The 18,560-nt window shown below is 43.5% G+C and overlaps 1 protein-coding gene across 1 annotated transcript in view; it reads left to right on the plus strand.

Annotated features, from left to right (window-relative positions):
* klc3 (kinesin light chain 3) overlaps positions 1 to 17,717 on the plus strand; it is a 32,511-nt gene extending 14,794 nt beyond the window's left edge. The window contains exons 5-15 of the mRNA XM_056283152.1: positions 3,749 to 3,816; positions 5,397 to 5,408; positions 5,669 to 5,795; positions 8,178 to 8,260; positions 9,755 to 9,842; positions 10,613 to 10,714; positions 12,963 to 13,136; positions 13,818 to 13,900; positions 14,286 to 14,459; positions 16,015 to 16,081; positions 17,589 to 17,717. Coding sequence (XP_056139127.1) covers positions 3,749 to 3,816; positions 5,397 to 5,408; positions 5,669 to 5,795; positions 8,178 to 8,260; positions 9,755 to 9,842; positions 10,613 to 10,714; positions 12,963 to 13,136; positions 13,818 to 13,900; positions 14,286 to 14,459; positions 16,015 to 16,081; positions 17,589 to 17,687 — 1,077 coding nt within the window. The 3' untranslated portion in view covers positions 17,688 to 17,717. The remainder of the gene's footprint in view (positions 1 to 3,748; positions 3,817 to 5,396; positions 5,409 to 5,668; positions 5,796 to 8,177; positions 8,261 to 9,754; positions 9,843 to 10,612; positions 10,715 to 12,962; positions 13,137 to 13,817; positions 13,901 to 14,285; positions 14,460 to 16,014; positions 16,082 to 17,588) is intronic.
* The last annotated feature ends 843 nt before the right edge of the window (positions 17,718 to 18,560 follow it).

Here is an 18,560-nt window from a genome sequence, read left to right on the forward strand (position 1 = left end):
AATAATAGTAATGATACTAATAAAAGTTTGTATTACATTATATATACTGTAAATACAAGTTTTGAATTCTCTACATATGCCTAAAAAAATCACATTTATTATGAAATTATTAGAAGTGATGATGTCATAAGTCCATGTACATGATGACAAGTTTACAGTGGCAAAAGAAACAGTAAACAATGTATCTCCTTTATACATTATTTATATTATGAAGTGTTCACATCAAAGAATTCTAAATATTGTTGAAAGAAATAAGTCTTACATCACATCAGCACTGACATCTGACATCAGCACTGACAACTGACATCAGGACTGAACCAAACCTGAGAAAACTGTGGAAATGGGAAGGAAACTTGTGGGGGTATAGTTGTGTGGGGGTATAGTTGTGTGTGTGTGTGCGTGCGTGTGTCCAATTAGACCCCAGCCAAGATACGTCAAAACTTTTTCTTAAAAATGTGAAAAACCCGATCTGACCTAAGACCACCCAGTCTGGTCTTAGGCACACTGAGGCACACACACCAAACAACACAAACATACAGAGAGAACGGCAATGTCAGATAATAACATGCAACAATGTCAGATAATAACATGCAACAGTGTCAGATGATAACATGCAACAATGTCAGATAATAACATGCAACAGTGTCAGATAATAACATGCAACAATGTCCGACAATAACATGCAACAATGTCAGATGATAACATGCAACAGTGTCAGATAATAACATGCAACAGTGTCAGATAATAACATGCAACAATGTCAGATAATAACATGCAACAGTGTCAGATTATAACATGCAACAGTGTCAGATAATAACATGCAACAATGTCAGATAATAACATGCAACAATGTCAGATAATAACATGCAACAATGTCCGACAATAACATGCAACAATGTCAGATAATAACATGCAACAGTGTCAGATGATAACATGCAACAGTGTCAGATAATAACATGCAACAATGTCAGATAATAACATGCAACAATGTCAGATAATAACATGCAACAGTGTCAGATAATAACATGCAACAATGTCAGATAATAACATGCAACAATGTCAGATAATAACATGCAACAATGTCCGACAATAACATGCAACAGTGTCAGATGATAACATGCAACAATGTCAGATAATAACATGCAACAGTGTCGGATAATAACATGCAACAATGTCAGATAATAACATGCAACAATGTCCGACAATAACATGCAACAGTGTCAGATGATAACATGCAACAATGTCAGATAATAACATGCAACAATGTCAGATAATAACATGCAACAGTGACAGATAATAAAATGCAACAATGTCAGATAATAACATGCAACAATGTCAGATAATAACATGCAACAATGTCCGATAATAACATACAACAGTGTCAGATAATAACATGCAACAATGTCAGATAATAACATGCAACAGTGTCAGATAATAACATGCAACAGTGTCAGATAATAACATGCAACAGTGTCAGATAATAACATGCAACAATGTCAGATAATAACATGCAACAATGTCAGATAATAACATGCAACAATGTCAGATAATAACATGCAACAATGTCAGATAATAACATGCAACAGTGTCAGATAATAACATGCAACAATGTCAGATAATAACATGCAACAATGTCAGATAATAACATGGAACAGTGTCAGATAATAACATACAACAGTGTCAGATAATAACATGCAACAATGTCAGATAATAACATGCAACAGTGTCAGATAATAACATGCAACAATGTCAGATAATAACATGCAACAATGTCAGATAATAACATGCAACAATGTCAGATAATAACATGCAACAATGTCAGATAATAACATGCAACAATGTCAGATAATAACATGCAACAATGTCAGATAATAACATGCAACAATGTCAGATAATAACATGCAACAATGTCAGATAATAACATGCAACAATGTCAGATAATAACATGCAACAATGTCAGATAATAACATGCAACAATGTCAGATAATAACATGCAACAATGTCAGATAATAACATACAAGAGTGTCAGATAATAACATGCAACAATGTCAGATAATAACATGCAACAATGTCAGATAATAACATGCAACAATGTCAGATAATAACATGCAACAATGTCAGATAATAACATGCAACAATGTCAGATAATAACATGCAACAATGTCAGATAATAACATGCAACAGTGTCAGATAATAACATGGAACAAAGAAAACAGATTTTGAGAGCATTCGTATGAAATTCTAATCATCCACCTTTTCATCCATTCATCCTATATGATGATCAGTTTTTGTAATTCATTCATATCTTTGCCATCAGCCACCTCCAAGGTGCTTGAAGATCCACTCCAGTGATTTTCATTTCGTCAGACAGGTTGTATTTGGTAATATTAATGTTAGGCGTGTGAGGAGGATCATTTGAATGAGTGAATGAATGAATTAATGTTAGGCGTGTCAGGAGCATCATTTGACTTGTTTTAGGGGACACAGGCAGTTCTCCGCAGGTTGAATTCAAAAGACTGTTGATAGCTAGCAAGCTCGCTAACTAGCAAGATGTTGCTAGGCAGCCATTCAAAAACAGACCAAGTGGGGCGTCCAGGTAGCGTAGCGGTCTATTCCGTTACCTACCAACACGGGGATTGCCGGATCGAACCCCCGTGTTACCTCCGGCTTGGTCGGGCGTCCCCTACAGACACATTTGGTCATGTCTGTGGGTGGGAAGCCGGATGTGGGTGTGTGTCCTGGTCACTGCACTAGCGCCTCCTCTGGTCGGTCGGGGTGCCTGTTCAGGGTAGAGGGGGAACTGGAGGGAATAGCGTGATCCACCCACGCGCTACGTCCCCCTGGTGAAACTCCTCACTGTCGAGTAAAAAGAAGCGGCTGGCGACTCCACATGGATCGGAGGAGACACGTGGTAGTCTGCAGCCCTCCCCGGATCAGCAGAGGGGGTGGAGCAGCGACCGGGACGGCTCGGAAGAGTGGGGCAATTGGCCGGATACAATGGGGGAGAAAGGGGGGGGGGCAAAAAAACAGACTAACTGACAGTGACAATTCATTCACTGTCCAATCAAATCAGAGTATTAGATGATGTCATTTATTACTAGAAGCTGATTGGTTTTCTGAAATAGTTTAATTATGTCGACAACCAGGAGGAGAGTTTCGCAAGGGGCTTTAGTCACATTTTACAATATTGGCAGTTCTGACATCCTGGAAACTTGACAATAACCTAAAATACATTGAGGTTGAACAACACAGTTTTCATTGGATCCATCCATCCATCCATCCATTATCCGAACCGCTCTCAGGGTCACGGGGCTGCTGGAGCCTATCCCAGCAGTCATTGGGCAGCAGGCAGGGAGACACCCTGGACAGGCTGCCAGTCCATCACACAGGCCCCCCCCCCCCACACATACATTCACACCTAGGGACAATTTAGTTGGCCGATTCACCTGACCTACATGTCTTTGGACTGTGGGAGGAAACCCACGCAGACACGGGGTGAACATACAAACTCCACACAGAGGACGACCCGGGACGACCCCCAAGGTTGGACTACCCCGGGGCTGGAACTTTTCATTGGATTGGATCATGAAATCCCTCCCTCCAATACAAATAATAAATAACAAATCAGCCTCACAATAGAACTGTTAATTTTTCAGGGGCAGTATTAGTAAATACTGAGAGCATATGGGGGGTTAAATGGAGAGCGGTGGTTGTACTGAATGTGTTTTGTTGTTTTCTCATCTAACAGGATGACAAAGACACTTCATCTACTAAGGAGTCTCTGGACGACCTTTTCCCATCTGAGGAAGAAGAACAGTCACAGAGTAAGAGACTCTGTGTGTGTGTGTGTGTGTTTATCATTTCTCTCTACTGTCTCTTTTTATGAATCCATCCATCCATCCATCCTTTATCCGAACCGCTTATCCTGCTCTCAGGGTCGCGGGGATGCAGGAGCACACATACCCACATCCGGCTTCCCACCCGCAGACACAGCCAATGGTGTCTGGTCGGGACGCCCAACCAAGCCGGAGAGAACACGGGGATTCGATCCAGCGATCCCCGTGTTGGTAGGCAATGGAATAGACCGCTATGCTACCCAGATGCCCCCTTTGTTGGCGTTTCTGTCCAACGGCTAGAAGGGACATCCGACTCCCTTGTTTTATTTCCTGTCAGTTTAGATACAATACCTGTAACAAGCAAGCTGGTGTTACTTTTCACATGCACCCTAACAAGTCAGTCCTTACATGTGCAAACTTACATGATTAAAAACATCTCTGATTAGTTTTGAGCCCAGTCTCAGCACTACAAAAATCGTGTTATCTGAACAAGACTACTACTACTACTACCACTTTCGGCTGCTCCCGTTAGGGGTTGCCACAGCGGATCATCCGTTTCCATCTCTTCCTGTCCTCTGCATCTTCCTCTGTCACACCAGCCACCTGCATGTCCTCCCTCACCACATCCATAAACCTCCTCTTTGGCCTTCCTCTTCTCCTCTTCCCTGGCAGCTCCATATTCAGCATCCTTCTCCCAGTATACCCAGCATCTCTCCTCCACACATGTCCAAGCCATCTCAATCTTGCCTCTCTTGCTTTGTCTCCAAACCGTCCAACCTGAGCTGTCCCTCTAATATACTCGTTCCTAATCTTGTCCTTCTTCATCACTCCCAATGAAAATCTTAGCATCTTCACCTCTGCCACCTCCAGCTCCACCTCCTGTTTTTTCGTCACTGCCACTGTCTCCACACCATACAACATAGCTGGTCTCACAACCATCTTGTAAACCTTCCCTTTAACTCTTGCTGGTACCCTTCTGTCACAAATCACTCCTGACACTCTTCTCCACCCACTCCACCCTGCCTGCACTCTCTTCTTCACCGCTCTTCTGCACTCCCTGTTACTTTGGACAGTTGTATCTGAACAAGACTGACAGTCTTAAATTGGACAGAAATATCTTTGCATCTGGTTTCAAGAATCATTTACTCATCAAGTACTATGTAAGATTATTTATATTATGTAGTAGTTATCCCGAGCTGCCTAACCTAATTATTTAAAAATATATTTAAAAATAGCATTGTGAAGAGCATTTAAGAGAGCCGCTGTAAGTGGTTTTGTCTGATATTTTCATTATTAAACTTAGGTTATGCTTCAGGCTAGATAGAATATCAGCACAATTGAAGTTGTATCAAAATTTCTGGTATTTCAGGTAAACAAGTGATTTTATCTTCTTTCAAGAAATCTTGGCCAGTTGAAATATTTTACTGCAGGGGCAGATTCTATTGTAGCGAATTCGGGGGGCAGTCGGGGAAACCGTCGCCACAGCCGAGACGCGAACCCGTATCTCCCACTCCGCAAGCGACAACGTTAACCGGTCGACTAAAGGGTCCGACCCGTTAGTCAAGGACCAACGTGTCTACTTGTCCATGCATGTTACAATATTGCTTATTTTGGCGATTGTCTTACTTGAATATGCTAAATTTTGTCTAAGTTTTGATATGGCATTTTTGCGTTAATAATTTCCAGCTCTTTTCGTTCATGCTGCCGTGAATCTGCCGTCGAGCCCTCATCAAGCCGCCATCACAGGCAATCTGGCCAAAGACGTATCTAAATGTTTAGAAAAGCTTCTCCTCTTTTCCTCTGGTCTCTTTAGTGTCGCAGCCCCACCACAGCAGCGCGGCGGCCGCAGCTCAGCAGGGCGGCTATGAGATCCCAGCCCGCCTGAGAACCCTCCACAACCTGGTCATCCAGTATGCGTCGCAGGGCCGGTACGAAGTGGCTGTACCGCTCTGCAAACAGGTGAGTGTGTAATGAGGTCTGCAGCCACTGCAGGCAGGGCGATTAAATGTGCTTTGTGTCGTGTTGCTCTTTTTCACAAACATGGCCAACATACCTTCCGCTTTGTCTTAGTAAAGCTCCTTCACCTGCAGCGTTAAAAAGCCAACTTTCAGTCACTTCTTTGGTGTTTCAACATAGCTTATAACGCAACATAGTGATGTCACTGACTTACTCATATCTCAATGTTTTCTTTCGTAAGACGACTGCACGACTTTAAAGAAGTGATTCGATTGAGGGCCACGAAATGCTAATAGCTCTGAAATTACCATTAGCCTTGATGAGCCAGTTAGCATTTTGAATAACCACTAGCCTTGATGAGCCAGTTGGCATTTTGAATTACCACTAGCCTTGATGAGCCAGTTAGCCTTTTGAATTACCACTAGCCTTGATGCGCCAGTTAGCATTTTGAATTACCACTAGCCTTGATGAGCCAGTTAGCATTTTGAATTACCACTAGCCTTGATGAGCCAGTTAGCATTTTGTGACTGTCGATCAAATCACTTTTTTATAGACGTTTGGTTGTCTGACAACAGAAACATAAATATAGTCAATGACAACACCTGTATTGCGTTATACGAAACCCAAAGTAAGGACGGGCTGAATTGAAGGTAACAGAAAGTCGACTTCGTAACATTGCAGGCAGGAAATGGCGAGAGCCGAGCCTTACCTTCTGTGATGAAGCGGGAGTATGTCGGCCATGTTTGTGAAGATGGTCTGTTAAATGTAATACGAAAGTAAATGACTTATGAACCCCCCTCTTGTTGTTCGACGCCCCGCCTCATCAAAAGACTTGGCTCGCATTCAGCCCTGAGGTAACTGTTGTCATCCCAGCAAACCTGGGCTATCCCAAAAACTTTTCCCAGGCTTTGGATATTCGGCCCATTTTCCTACAAATATCCGGAATTTGTTCGAAGTTAATTACTCATTAAAGAGAAATCAAGGCCTTAGACTGGTGACGGATAATGAATGCAGCCACAGTGGTGATTTGTGCCCTGTACGCTTGTGTATAGCTAATGCTACGCGTCAGCTGGTCACTGAGAGAAAGTCAATCGTCGTCGTTTTTCAGAGATCAAATAACAAAAGTTAACCACACTCACATTTGGCACAGAAGTATTTGAGGAGATAGCTTTAACTTTGTTCATATATTCTGACAATAATGCTAAGCTAATCATTTGTCACTAATGCCGGTAGCCTGGCTACATATGCTAGCAGGTTAGTAAACCGGTGTTATGCCAAATTCCGCTCCCTGCCAGGATTTCACTCCCTTTTGCTTGAATGCACATTAAGAATCTGCCAGCTGCAATAGTTTAATTTTCTTCATTTCAGTACTCTGTGGTTCTCTTCTTCAGTGGCGATACTGTATATAAAAACTCCTGATGTGGCTGTGCCAAAAACAAAAAAAATCCACGAAACCTCTAAATATTGAAATTATGTTCAAATACCAACCCTCCAAATGAGTATCTGAACAATCAGATATCCAAGGAAAGCAACCAAAAAGAAAGAAAAAGGCAGATGCCGACGCTCATGTTCTATACTGGCCAGCTTTCTATTTCAATTTGTCTTACTTGCTTTGTTTTCTTTTTGTTGTTATTAAGATTGCTGAACAACAGAGGTCTGGTTTGTTTTCTGCCCACTCACGTCACACTACCTTCAAAATGTCTGGTACTACATCGCTAGTCAGAGTGGGGCCTGCAGTGCAGCAGGGGTGACAATTTCTACACAAAAAGGCTAAAAAACTTTTTTTTTCTCAATTGAAAGCTGTTTGGTGAAGTTGGCCAATGAAATTATAGTTCAATATTGATAGATTTCATCAGGTCGAAGGCATACAGACATGTCCATAACCCACAACACATCAATAAAGGTTTAATTACACTTTTGGGTGAACCATGTGTAATTTAATTTAACCCATCACAACCCAGTAAGCACACATGCCCACCACTGTGTTCTTCGGTCCTTTTCAGGGAAAATTTACTCTCTAGCACTGAAGCAATAATTCAGCATAGAAGCTCCTTTTCCATTGTTGTTCTGTTATATTCTTTTCTATTCTCGTATCGTCTTTTTCTGTTTTCTATTATCAGTCTTACAGCGTACACTTGAAATATAATACCCTATTCACTTATTTACATTGACTTTTATGTACTACTTGCACGCTGGATAGAAGAATTCCCTAAATCCCTGTCAGGTTCTTCCATGTTGACTCAATCGTGTGTTTAAAGTCGGCAAGACAGTACTTGTTGAACAGAACTGCTTGTTCAGCTGTCTCGTGCATAATATTTACATATATTTACACATGTAGATGTACTAGTCTGTATCTGATGATACTATTTTTGTTTGTGCTGACAGGCCCTGGAAGATCTGGAAAAGTCCTCAGGCCACACCCACCCAGACGTAGCAACCATGCTAAATATACTAGCACTGGTGTACAGGTGAGCCTGCTTAGCAGAATCAGAATCCAAATTAGAATTTGTTGCCAAGGTACAAGTACATACAAGGAATTTGTCTTGGCATGTTGGTGCAAACACCATGGTAGTGCTGTTCAAACACCACGGTAAATGCCTTGGCTCCAACTCCAACCCTTAAAAACCCCTGTGAAAACACTTGAGGATAAAGCCCAATAATAATAATGTAAGACTGACTTGCTCACCATACAATCTTTTCAGATAGCTCGGTGTGAGGGCAGCTAGTAGCAGCTCACTAGTGTCCCCATGGTGAGGTTCACATTTTGAACCGTGGGCAATACAGGAGACACAACTGGAAAAGTTTCTGAATGGGGACTTTGTGTGTGTCCCGCTATTGCAATTGTTGACTTCTACAGGTGGTGGTGCACCTATACAGCTGCAGGGGTATAAGGGAAAGAGACTCCACACTTGGCAGGTAGAAACGAGCAGTTGGCAACTCCATGTACATTGGAGAATTGGACACACGAGTTAGTCTACACACTTTCCAACCAACATAACGGTTTTGCAATAGTCAATAGCAATACCAGATAGTGACGGACCTCACAGCAAATGTGAGCTAATGAATGATAAGTAATACAGACACATTTTTAAAATTAAAATGTGATCTAATTTTAAGGGGAGCCATGCTTCCCATGTAGTCTTAAAGCAATCACCTCTTCGACATACACGTTGATGAGTCATTCACTTTTGTAAATTAATATGTATTCTACTTTGGGGTCAACCAGGGTGGTCCGGTGGCCCAGTGGTTAGTGCTGTCACCTCACAGCAAGAAGGCCCTGGGTTTGAACCCCGGGGTTGTCCAACCTTGGGGGTCATCCCAGGTCGTCCTCTGTGTGGAGTTTGCATGTTTTCCTCGTGTCTGTGATGGGTTTTCTCCGGGTGCTCCGGTTTCCCCCACCATCAAAAAGCCATGCACGTTAGGGTTAATACTGCTGTCTGTGCCCCTGACCGAGGCATGGCAAGACGAACTGGAGGTGGTCCCCGGGTGCTGCACGGCGGCTGCCCACTGCTCCTAGCTACACAGCTAGGATGGGTTAAATGCAGAGAGGAATTGCCTCACAGGGATGAATAAAGTAGAAAAAAAAGGAGCAAAACCCTTCCTCATCCCAGCTTCCAGACTCCCATCTCCACCATATGGCAACGTGTCTCTCTGGCTGTGTTCCTTCTGTTGTGTAGCTTTTGTTCATGCGGATTGTGAAGCGATCCGTTAACTGTTGTGATGACATGAGAAAGCAACCGAACACATTACTCGTTAAGAAATCATCGCTGCGAAGCTGATGTGAAATCACAGCTATTTACAGCTCAACGAAGGTCTCCCGCTTTTCTGTTCATGGATAAAAAAACAGGCGTTTTTATTGTGTAGCACTTAAGAAATGTTATTTTTGTGGAAGCTGTCTGTACGTGTCTGTTGTCTGGATTGTGACGAGCACAAAACCGGTGCGACTGTGTTTGTCTTTACAGGGACCAGAACAAATACAAAGAGGCAGCCAACCTGCTGAACGACGCCCTGGCCATCAGAGAGAAGACTCTGGGGATGGACCATCCGGCTGTAGGTCCTCTTCTCCTTTTCCAGATAGTCCTAACTCTCCTGTCTTTTCTCTTGAAGAGGTGGATTACAAACTAGTCATCTGTTATCTCTAAAGAAAACTAAAACTGTTCAACTGGCAGCCAAAGGGACTTTTTTTTTTTGTTGGACCCCCCCCCCCCTAATTGTACTTGGCCAATTACCCTATTCTTCTGAGCCATCCTGGTCGCTGCTCCACCCCCTCTGCCGATCCGGGGAGGGCTGCAGACTACCACATGCCCCCTCTGATACATGTGGAGTCACCAGCCGCTTCTTTTCCCCTGACAGTGAGGAGTTCAACCAGGGGGATGTAGCGCGTGGGAGGATCACGCTATTCCCCTCAGTTCCCCCTCCCCCCTGAACAGGCAGCCCGACCGACCAGAGGAGGCGCTAGTGCAGCGACCAGGACACATACCCACATCCGGCTTCCCACCTGAGGGTGGGATGCCCGACCAAGCCGGCGGTAACACGGGGATTCGAACCAGCGATCCCTGTGTTGGTAGGCGATGGAATAGATTGCTACGCTAACTGGACGCCCCAGCCAAAGGGATTTTGACCTTAAACAAAAAAACAGCGTTTAATTTCTGTTTTGGTATAAAAATGATCGTGCAGTTAGATTACAAATATGTAATATCCAGGAAACATGTGAGTAGAGGTGTCTCAGTTGCTTGTTAATGGGAGTATCTCATCTATTTCCGTGTGTGTGTGTGTGTGTGTGTGTGTGTGTGTGTGTATATGTGTGTTTGTGTGCGCAGGTGGCGGCTACACTGAACAACTTAGCGGTGCTTTATGGGAAAAGAGGAAAATACAAGGAAGCAGAGCCGCTGTGTAAGAGAGCTCTGGAGATCAGGGAGAAGGTGAGCACACACACACAAACACTGGTGTCAGCCTTTGTTTTACTGTCCTGACACTTAAGCTTGTCTTCAGTGGACTTGCTCTCCTGTACTGTGGTCTTTTTTTTTAAATAGCTCTCTTACAGCACAGTTGGTTTCATACTTGTCTGACCTGAGTTACCAGTGATTTACAAATAATGCTTGACACCGTTTTATCTTCCTGGAATTAATTTAATGAAGAAATTGCCCAACATTTCATCTACCTGAAACCTGTTCCAATGAAGCCACTGCCGAGCACCCGCTGAGTCATATCTGAGGTGGTTTTAACTCTGAGTCATAATAGTCTGTCTGGCATTTATGGTCATTATAAATCAGCAGAATCTGTTCTGTATTGTGTTGTCTGTAAGAGGGGAAGGAATCCTATGAGCAAAATGTTTTAAAGACCACTCACACACCTTACAGCAGGAATGATAATGGTAAGAACACCACAAAGTCGTGTTTGTCCGTCGCCATATTCGCCCGACACACTCCTCCCATACAGTCAGTTTCACATTTTGTCTTTACGTTGAGTCAGATTTTAACCAAACTGGCCTCATCAGACATGTAGGTCAGGTGAATCGGCCGTACTAAATTGTCCCTAGATGTGAATGCGTGTGTGAGTCGGCCCTGTGATGGCCTGGTGGCCTGTCCAGGGTGTCTCCCCACCTGCCACCCAGTGACTGCTGGGATAGGCTCCAGCATCCCCGCGACCCGAATTCTGGATTTGTTCTCTGTGTTTTGAAAGATATGGTGCCTTGTGGGAGCCAAGTTATGTTTATATATGTTTAGTTCTATCAATGCTGCAAATTCAGCATTTCTTTTTTCTAACCCTAAAAAAATATTTTGTACTTGTCTCACCTTGTTCAACCCATTTACATCTTGATCTACTAAAGGCACCCCTAATTTTCTCCTCATAAATATTGTCTGACTGGCTTTGTAGCAAATTCATATTGAATACCTCTTGGCTAGTTAAATTGCCACAATTTTTCATTTGCAGATCTAAAATTTCTTTGATGATTTTAATTTCTTTATCTCTTTTTAATTTTGCTTAATTTGCCTTTCTTAATAGCAACCTTTCGAATTTCATATTTCATTAATACCAAAAAATATCCATAAGTACCTATAGCACAGGCTTGATTCCAATACTTATCAATAATATTGTTAATTTCCAATTCAAGGTCTTCATTTTTTAGTAAAGCGTTATTAAGTTTCCAATAGCCTGTACCATATTTCTGTGTAGAAGTATCCTTTAGATCAAGTTTAATGAGGATCCCTTTATGATCTGTTAAAATAGCCGCTTCTATCAAAACATCTACGACCATATTAACAAGGTCATTGGAAATGAGCCAGAAATGGAGTTGAAGCCAAGCAGTGACCGAGCCACACGTGTTTCTTACCGTAGTACAGTTGCTGATTAAGTAGAACTTAACCTTGAATATTCCTGTGAGAAGATACTACAAACTGTGGAATAAAATACTTGTTTTATCCTTTCTTACATCGGAGTCCTGTGGAAGTTTTATCCTTTTCAAGTTAACGTACACGAGTTAAGTCCAGGCAGTTGTTGAGCTTCAACTCCCACTTGCCTTCTTGGGGTAGTCTGTACATATATACACAGAGTTACCCATCACCATAGATAAAAGTCATTGTGTGGGATAATATTTTTGCCACATTTCTGCACGTGTGAAGTGATTTTTTTTTTTTGCATGTGCATACATGTAGTTTTGTAGAGAAACGTTACAGAATAGAATGATCAGTTGTGAGCAAATGAAAATCAATTGTGCCTTCAATAAAAGTTATTGAGCATGTTTGCTAATATCCACTTTTATCTGTCAGCAGAAGTGAAAATCGACTCAAGCAAGCATGAAAAGGTTTTTTGTGATATTGAGGAAGTTTTATCACATTTTGCCATTTCTATCCAGCTTTTCTGCTGTGATACTTAATGGTGTGCATCACAAACAGGTCAAAATTCTGCACATATGTGGCTATTAGAAGACAAACTTATTTAGTACAAAATGTAGTTTTTGTTTGCTCAAAATGAGGGATACTTTAAGTGACAATACATATCTCTGCAAAGTTAAGTTTATGCGCATGCAAAAATAAAATCTCTTGGTGCAGTCAAAATATTCCCTTGTGTGTGCAGAAATGTGGTCCAAATATAAACTCATAATATTGTCATTGTAATGTGATGAAGTACTTGTATATGTGTCCTGACTGAGCTGAGCACATCCCTCAGGTTCTGGGCACGGACCACCCGGATGTGGCCAAGCAGCTGAACAACCTGGCACTGCTGTGTCAGAACCAGGGAAAGTACCAGGAGGTGGAGCAGTACTACGAACGGGCCCTACACATCTACCAGAGCCGACTCGGACCTGACGACGCCAACGTGGCCAAGACTAAGAACAACCTGGTGAGCAGAGGGGAAGAGCGGGGGGGGGGGGTGATGATTAGACTGGACTGGAAGTGAGATATGATGTTAGGTTAGGTTAAAACTAGGGATAAGTTTGGGGTTAAGGTTAAAGTTAGAACCAGAGTTGGGGTGGGGATACGGTTAAAAATAGGGTCGGGAATGGTTAAGTTGGCGTCATCTGAGTGAAATGTCGTACAAATAGGGAGTCCCCATTCGATGTCTTTGAAAAGATGCATTGAGTTTGGCCAATTATCTCTGTAGGGATGCCCGACCAAACCGGAGGTAACACGGGGATTCGAACCGGCGATTCCCATATTGGTAGGCAACGGAATAGACTGCCACGCCACCTGGACGCCCTAGCTTTGTTTTTTAATTAATGTAGCGTTATCATAATTAAACTGCTTTGCGTCAAAGCTGTTCTCTCGTGCTCCAAGCGGAGTGTCTGATGTCGGAGGAAGTAGAGACAATTGCTAAGCATCGGTTGGTGGATTGTCATGTCAATCACTTTTGCAAACCACCAGTTATCTCACTGTCACTAATAAATACATACGTATTGTTTTCCCCTCTCTTATTTCTTTGTGACGCTTTGTTCACATTCTTTCATTGTTCTCCCTACCAAATCCATCCTATTGTCTCTCTCTCTCTCTCTCTCTCTCTCTCTCTCTCTCTCTCTCTCTGCAGGCATCATGCTATCTGAAACAGGGGAAGTACAGACAAGCGGAAGCTCTCTATAAAGAGATCCTGACCAGAGCACACGAAAAGGAGTTTGGTTCTGTAGAGGGTAAAACAACCCAATTAAAACTATTCTTTTAATTTTGCAATATTACAAAACAGTTTTGGAGCCCGGTGTTATTGCTGACGCCTGTCATTATCCATCATAGCATCATAGCTATTTGGAAAACTAACATGTTGTTTTGTTGTGAGGTTATACTCCTCTCTTATCTGTGTCTTTGTATTTTTATGTGACATGACACAGTAAGGATACGGTAAAGGTAAAGACAGAAGTTGGTGGTCATTTGAGGTCATGTGTAACAGCGTTCGACATTCAAAATAAGTTGCTTTTATGTCCATCTTGTCTGAGTCTGCCATTCATATATGTGTCTCTGTTTGTCTATGTTTGTCTGTCTACCCGTCCATCCCAGGAGACAGGCGTCCCAGCTGGTCCGGTGTCGATGACAGCGGATCCCGGCAGGACGGACTCGGTAACTTGAGGCGCAGCGGCTCCTTCACCAAACTCAGAGAGTCGATCCGCCGCAGTAGCGAGAAGCTGGTCCGCAAACTGAAGGGGGTCGGAACGCCGGAAACAACCCCGAGGAATTCTGGGTAATCTTTCATAAAAACACACACAACCCAACCATTCATTCATTCGTTCATCTTCAGCAGCTTCTCCGGGATCGGGTCACGGTGGCAACAAGCTAAGTAGGGCACTCCAGACGTCCCTCTCCCCAACAACATCCTCCAGCTCCTCCTGGGGGATCCCAAGGCTTTCCCAGGCCAGATTGGACTCCAGCAAGTTCTGGGTCTACCCTGGGCTCTCCTCCCAGTTGGCTGTACCTGGTAAACCTCCAAAGGAAGGCACCCAGGAGGCATCCTGATCAGATGCCCGAACAACCTCAACTGGCTCCTTTCAACGTGAAGGAGCAGTGGCTCTACTCTGATTTTCCTCCCGATGTCCGAGCTCCTCACCCTATCTCTAAGGCTGAGCCCAGACACCCTACGGAGGAAACTCATTTCAGCCGCTTGTATTCACGATCTCACCCTTTTGGTCACTACCCAAAGCTCATGATCATAGGTGAGGGTTGGAATGAAGACTGACTGGTAAATTGAGAGCTTTGCCTTCCGGCTCAGCTCCCTCCTCACCACAACGGTCCGGTACAACGTCTGCATTACTGCTGATGCTGCACCAATCCGCCTGTCAATCTCCCACTCCATCCTACCCTCACTCGTGAACAAGACCCCGAGATACTTGAACTCCTTCACTTGAGGCAACCAAACCAAACAAATAAAAATACAAGTTTACAACATCAACGACAGATGCTGAGCAAGACCAGTCAGTAATTGCTTGTATGTGGCTTATTTAGGAAATTGTCACATACCATACTGCTATCTGTACATTCCAACTAAACCATCATGTGCAAAACACAATTTAACACTGGAATGACCAGGATTTCACTCCTTCCTAAAACGACCCAAGGCGGCCAACATGACGATTGAGATATTAATGTATTACATATGTTAGTATGTCTGTTAAGAAACGACTGACATCAAAATTAACATTTTAACAACTTTTACACTATTTTTCAAACAATTTAAAATGGCCGCCATCCAACGCCTGTAAATACTGCAACAACTCGGAGGTAGTCATGGTGCGTCTTGAAACAGCGTCTGTAACCAGACATGTTGGAAATAATCACAAGTCAAGTTTAGACCATTTCTCTGCACTGGAGGACGCTAGTGTGTCTCTAGGGCAAAGCAATGAACTTCACGAAGGAAATGATGCGACCAACACACCTCATAAATAGTCACATGACGCACATGATCACGTGCCAATTTACGAGCCGTCATTTTGACCGCTCATGGCAGTTTTAGGTAGATTTTATCATAACTTTTTTGTGTGATTGATCTAAAACTCATTTTAATGCAAATATATGCAATTTTAGGAGCATTCAGGGAACGGCAGGTCTTTATCTTTTTTTTTTCCCACAAAGTTATTAAACTTTGAAAATCCAAAACCATCAAAATTGACGGCCTTGGTCGTTCTAGTGTTAAATCAGGGAAACACGGCCAGCCTGGACAATAGAGGTCCGACATTTGTGTTTGGTGTGTAGAGGATATCCTGTCAGCCTTTCTGGACTGGTTCTGTTCTTCCGGTTTGCAGGATGAAGCGGGCCAACTCACTGAATGTTCTGAACGTGGGTGCCAGAGAGAGCCAAGAGGCTGCGCAGGTGAGCAGACGTCCATAAAGTGCAACCATATTCAACCACGTGCCATAAAGGGCCCCGCGTATGCAAGTTTTCACTCAAACCCAACATGGCGCCTGCTGGTTTCACCAGTTTACACACCTTCAAACAGAATAATCAGTAAAATTGGGTGATGTAGTTTTCGGTTGAAGAGAAAAAACCTGCCATACACATGTCCCTTTATGGCCTGGATCCATCCTGCTGTTTTGTGAAATGTAGAACCCCGGAAAGTTGGCTGGGGGTGGGCATGAGTCCTTGGTATTTCCTGGTCATATTATACGTATACAGGCGATGAGGCAGTGACGTCTACAAGAAACTGTGCGAAGAGTCGCTTTGCCTGCTATTCAACACAACTCAGAATCATGCCAAGGGTGAAGAAATAAGAGCTACAGAGCTACTGTACAATTTTGCCCCTTCGCACAGAGTTCGACTATGGCAAATTTTTATCCATGAATTCAGATGATCAGCCAGTAGTTGTCTTTTTGGATGTCCTTGACAAAATCCAAAATGGAGGAGTCCCTTATCTCAGCTGTGTCCCATGACCTGAAGCTCTAAAATATGATTTTTTTCAGAGTAAAGAAATGAAATAAAGATGCTGCTTGGCTTTCTGAACTCGATGGTAACGTCTCAGTATGTCTTGATAACATGAGAGATTTGAGAATGGCGCCACCTTGCCTTTCACTACAGGACATCATGTCCTTAATCGCCCCAAAAAGCAAACCAAAGCGAATCCTCTCACATTTCTGTAGCTGTGACGCCGTAAGGCAAAATATTACCCACAAAACCCTTAAATAAGCTCTCCTGTTACCTCACACACAATTTAAAAACTTGTCAGCTGGCTTACACTAAGAAGTCAATTTGCTCAGGGATCGCCGGTGCAAATCCTCCATAAGAATGATTTCTATTGGCGTCCTGGCTTGGTCAGGCGTCCCTACAGACGCAGGTGGGCTGGCAACTCCACATGTATCGGAGGAGGCATGTGGTAGTCTGCAGCCCTCCCCGGATCGGCAGAGGGGGTGGAGCAGCGAGCGGGAAGGCTCGGAAGAGTGGGGTAATTGGCTGGATACAATTGGGGGGAAAAGGGAGGGGGGGTGGAGATTAAAAAAAAGAAGGTAAATTTGCTAACGAATTCCTGCTAAAGTGCTGGTTTCCATTTTACCATAAAAGTCTAAAGAACTTTTTCTCTCAGGTTTACGACTGTCTTTACTTGTTCCTAGCCAGCGTTGGATGTGACACATACACAAGAAAAATATCTGTGAAGTTTTATATAAAGTTAACAGAAGCTGTGTTGAATCTCAAAACCAAACCACAAAATACGATCTGATTACCCATGTTTGGTTACTGAACAGACTGAATGCGCAGACAAAGTGAGACTGCTTTTGTGTAGACGGGAGTAAAAATGAGAAGATTTGATGTAACGTCTGTCAATACCCAGATGGAAGAAAATAACTTCTCTGTCATAATGACCAATGTTTTGTTTTCTTACTTTCAGCAACCGGGGCGTCTGACTGAGACACGAGGCCTGAGCTCGAGCACCCAGAGCCTACCACGCCGTGGCTCACTTGGTGGCTCACTTAGTGGGACCAGCTAACACACACACACACACACATCTCCATGTCCTACCATTAGACGCTCTTCGTGATCCTTTTTGCACTAGTAAACATTGTGTTTACACTCCGAGGGAAAATCTGATTTTAAACCCTTTTGGTCAAAAACTATTATTATCATGGCTGCCATGAGAATATACGCTGATGAGCTAAAACATGATGATCACCCTCCCAATATGCTTTTGGTCCTCCGTGTGCCGCCAAAACGGCGCCGAGCTGCCGAGTCATGGACCCTACAAGACCCCTGAGGGAGTCCTGTGGTATCTGGCACCAAAACATTAGCAGCAGATCCTTCAAGTCCTGTAAGTTGCGAGTTGGAGCCGCCGTGGATCGGACTTTTCGGTCCAGCACACCCCGCAGATGCTCAATCGGATTGAGATCTGGAGAATTTGGAGGCCAGGGCAACACCTTGAACACTTCATCACGAACAATGTGTGCAGTGTGGCGGGGTGCATCATCCTGCTGACAGAGGCCACTGCCATCAGGGCATACCTTACCATGAAGGGGTGTACCTGGTCTGCAACGATGACTAGGTGCACGTAGGTGGTAGGTGGCATGTGTCAAATTGACATCCATATGAATGGCTGGACCCAAGGTTTCCCAGCAGAACATTGTCTCCAGCATCACACTGCCTACACCGGCTTGTGGTCTTTCCACAGTGCATCCTGGTGCCATCACTTCCCCAGGTAAACAGCGCACATGTACATGACCATCCATGTGATCTAAAAGAAAATGGGACTCATGGGATCAGGCGACCTTCTTCCACTGCTCCGTGGTCCAGTTCTGACACTCGCGTGCCCATCGTAGGCACTTTAGACGGTGGACAGGGGTCATCATGGGCACTCTGACTGGTCTGT

Source organism: Lampris incognitus, chromosome 7 (assembly GCF_029633865.1).
Source record: "Lampris incognitus isolate fLamInc1 chromosome 7, fLamInc1.hap2, whole genome shotgun sequence".
NCBI lineage: Eukaryota > Metazoa > Chordata > Actinopteri > Lampriformes > Lampridae > Lampris > Lampris incognitus.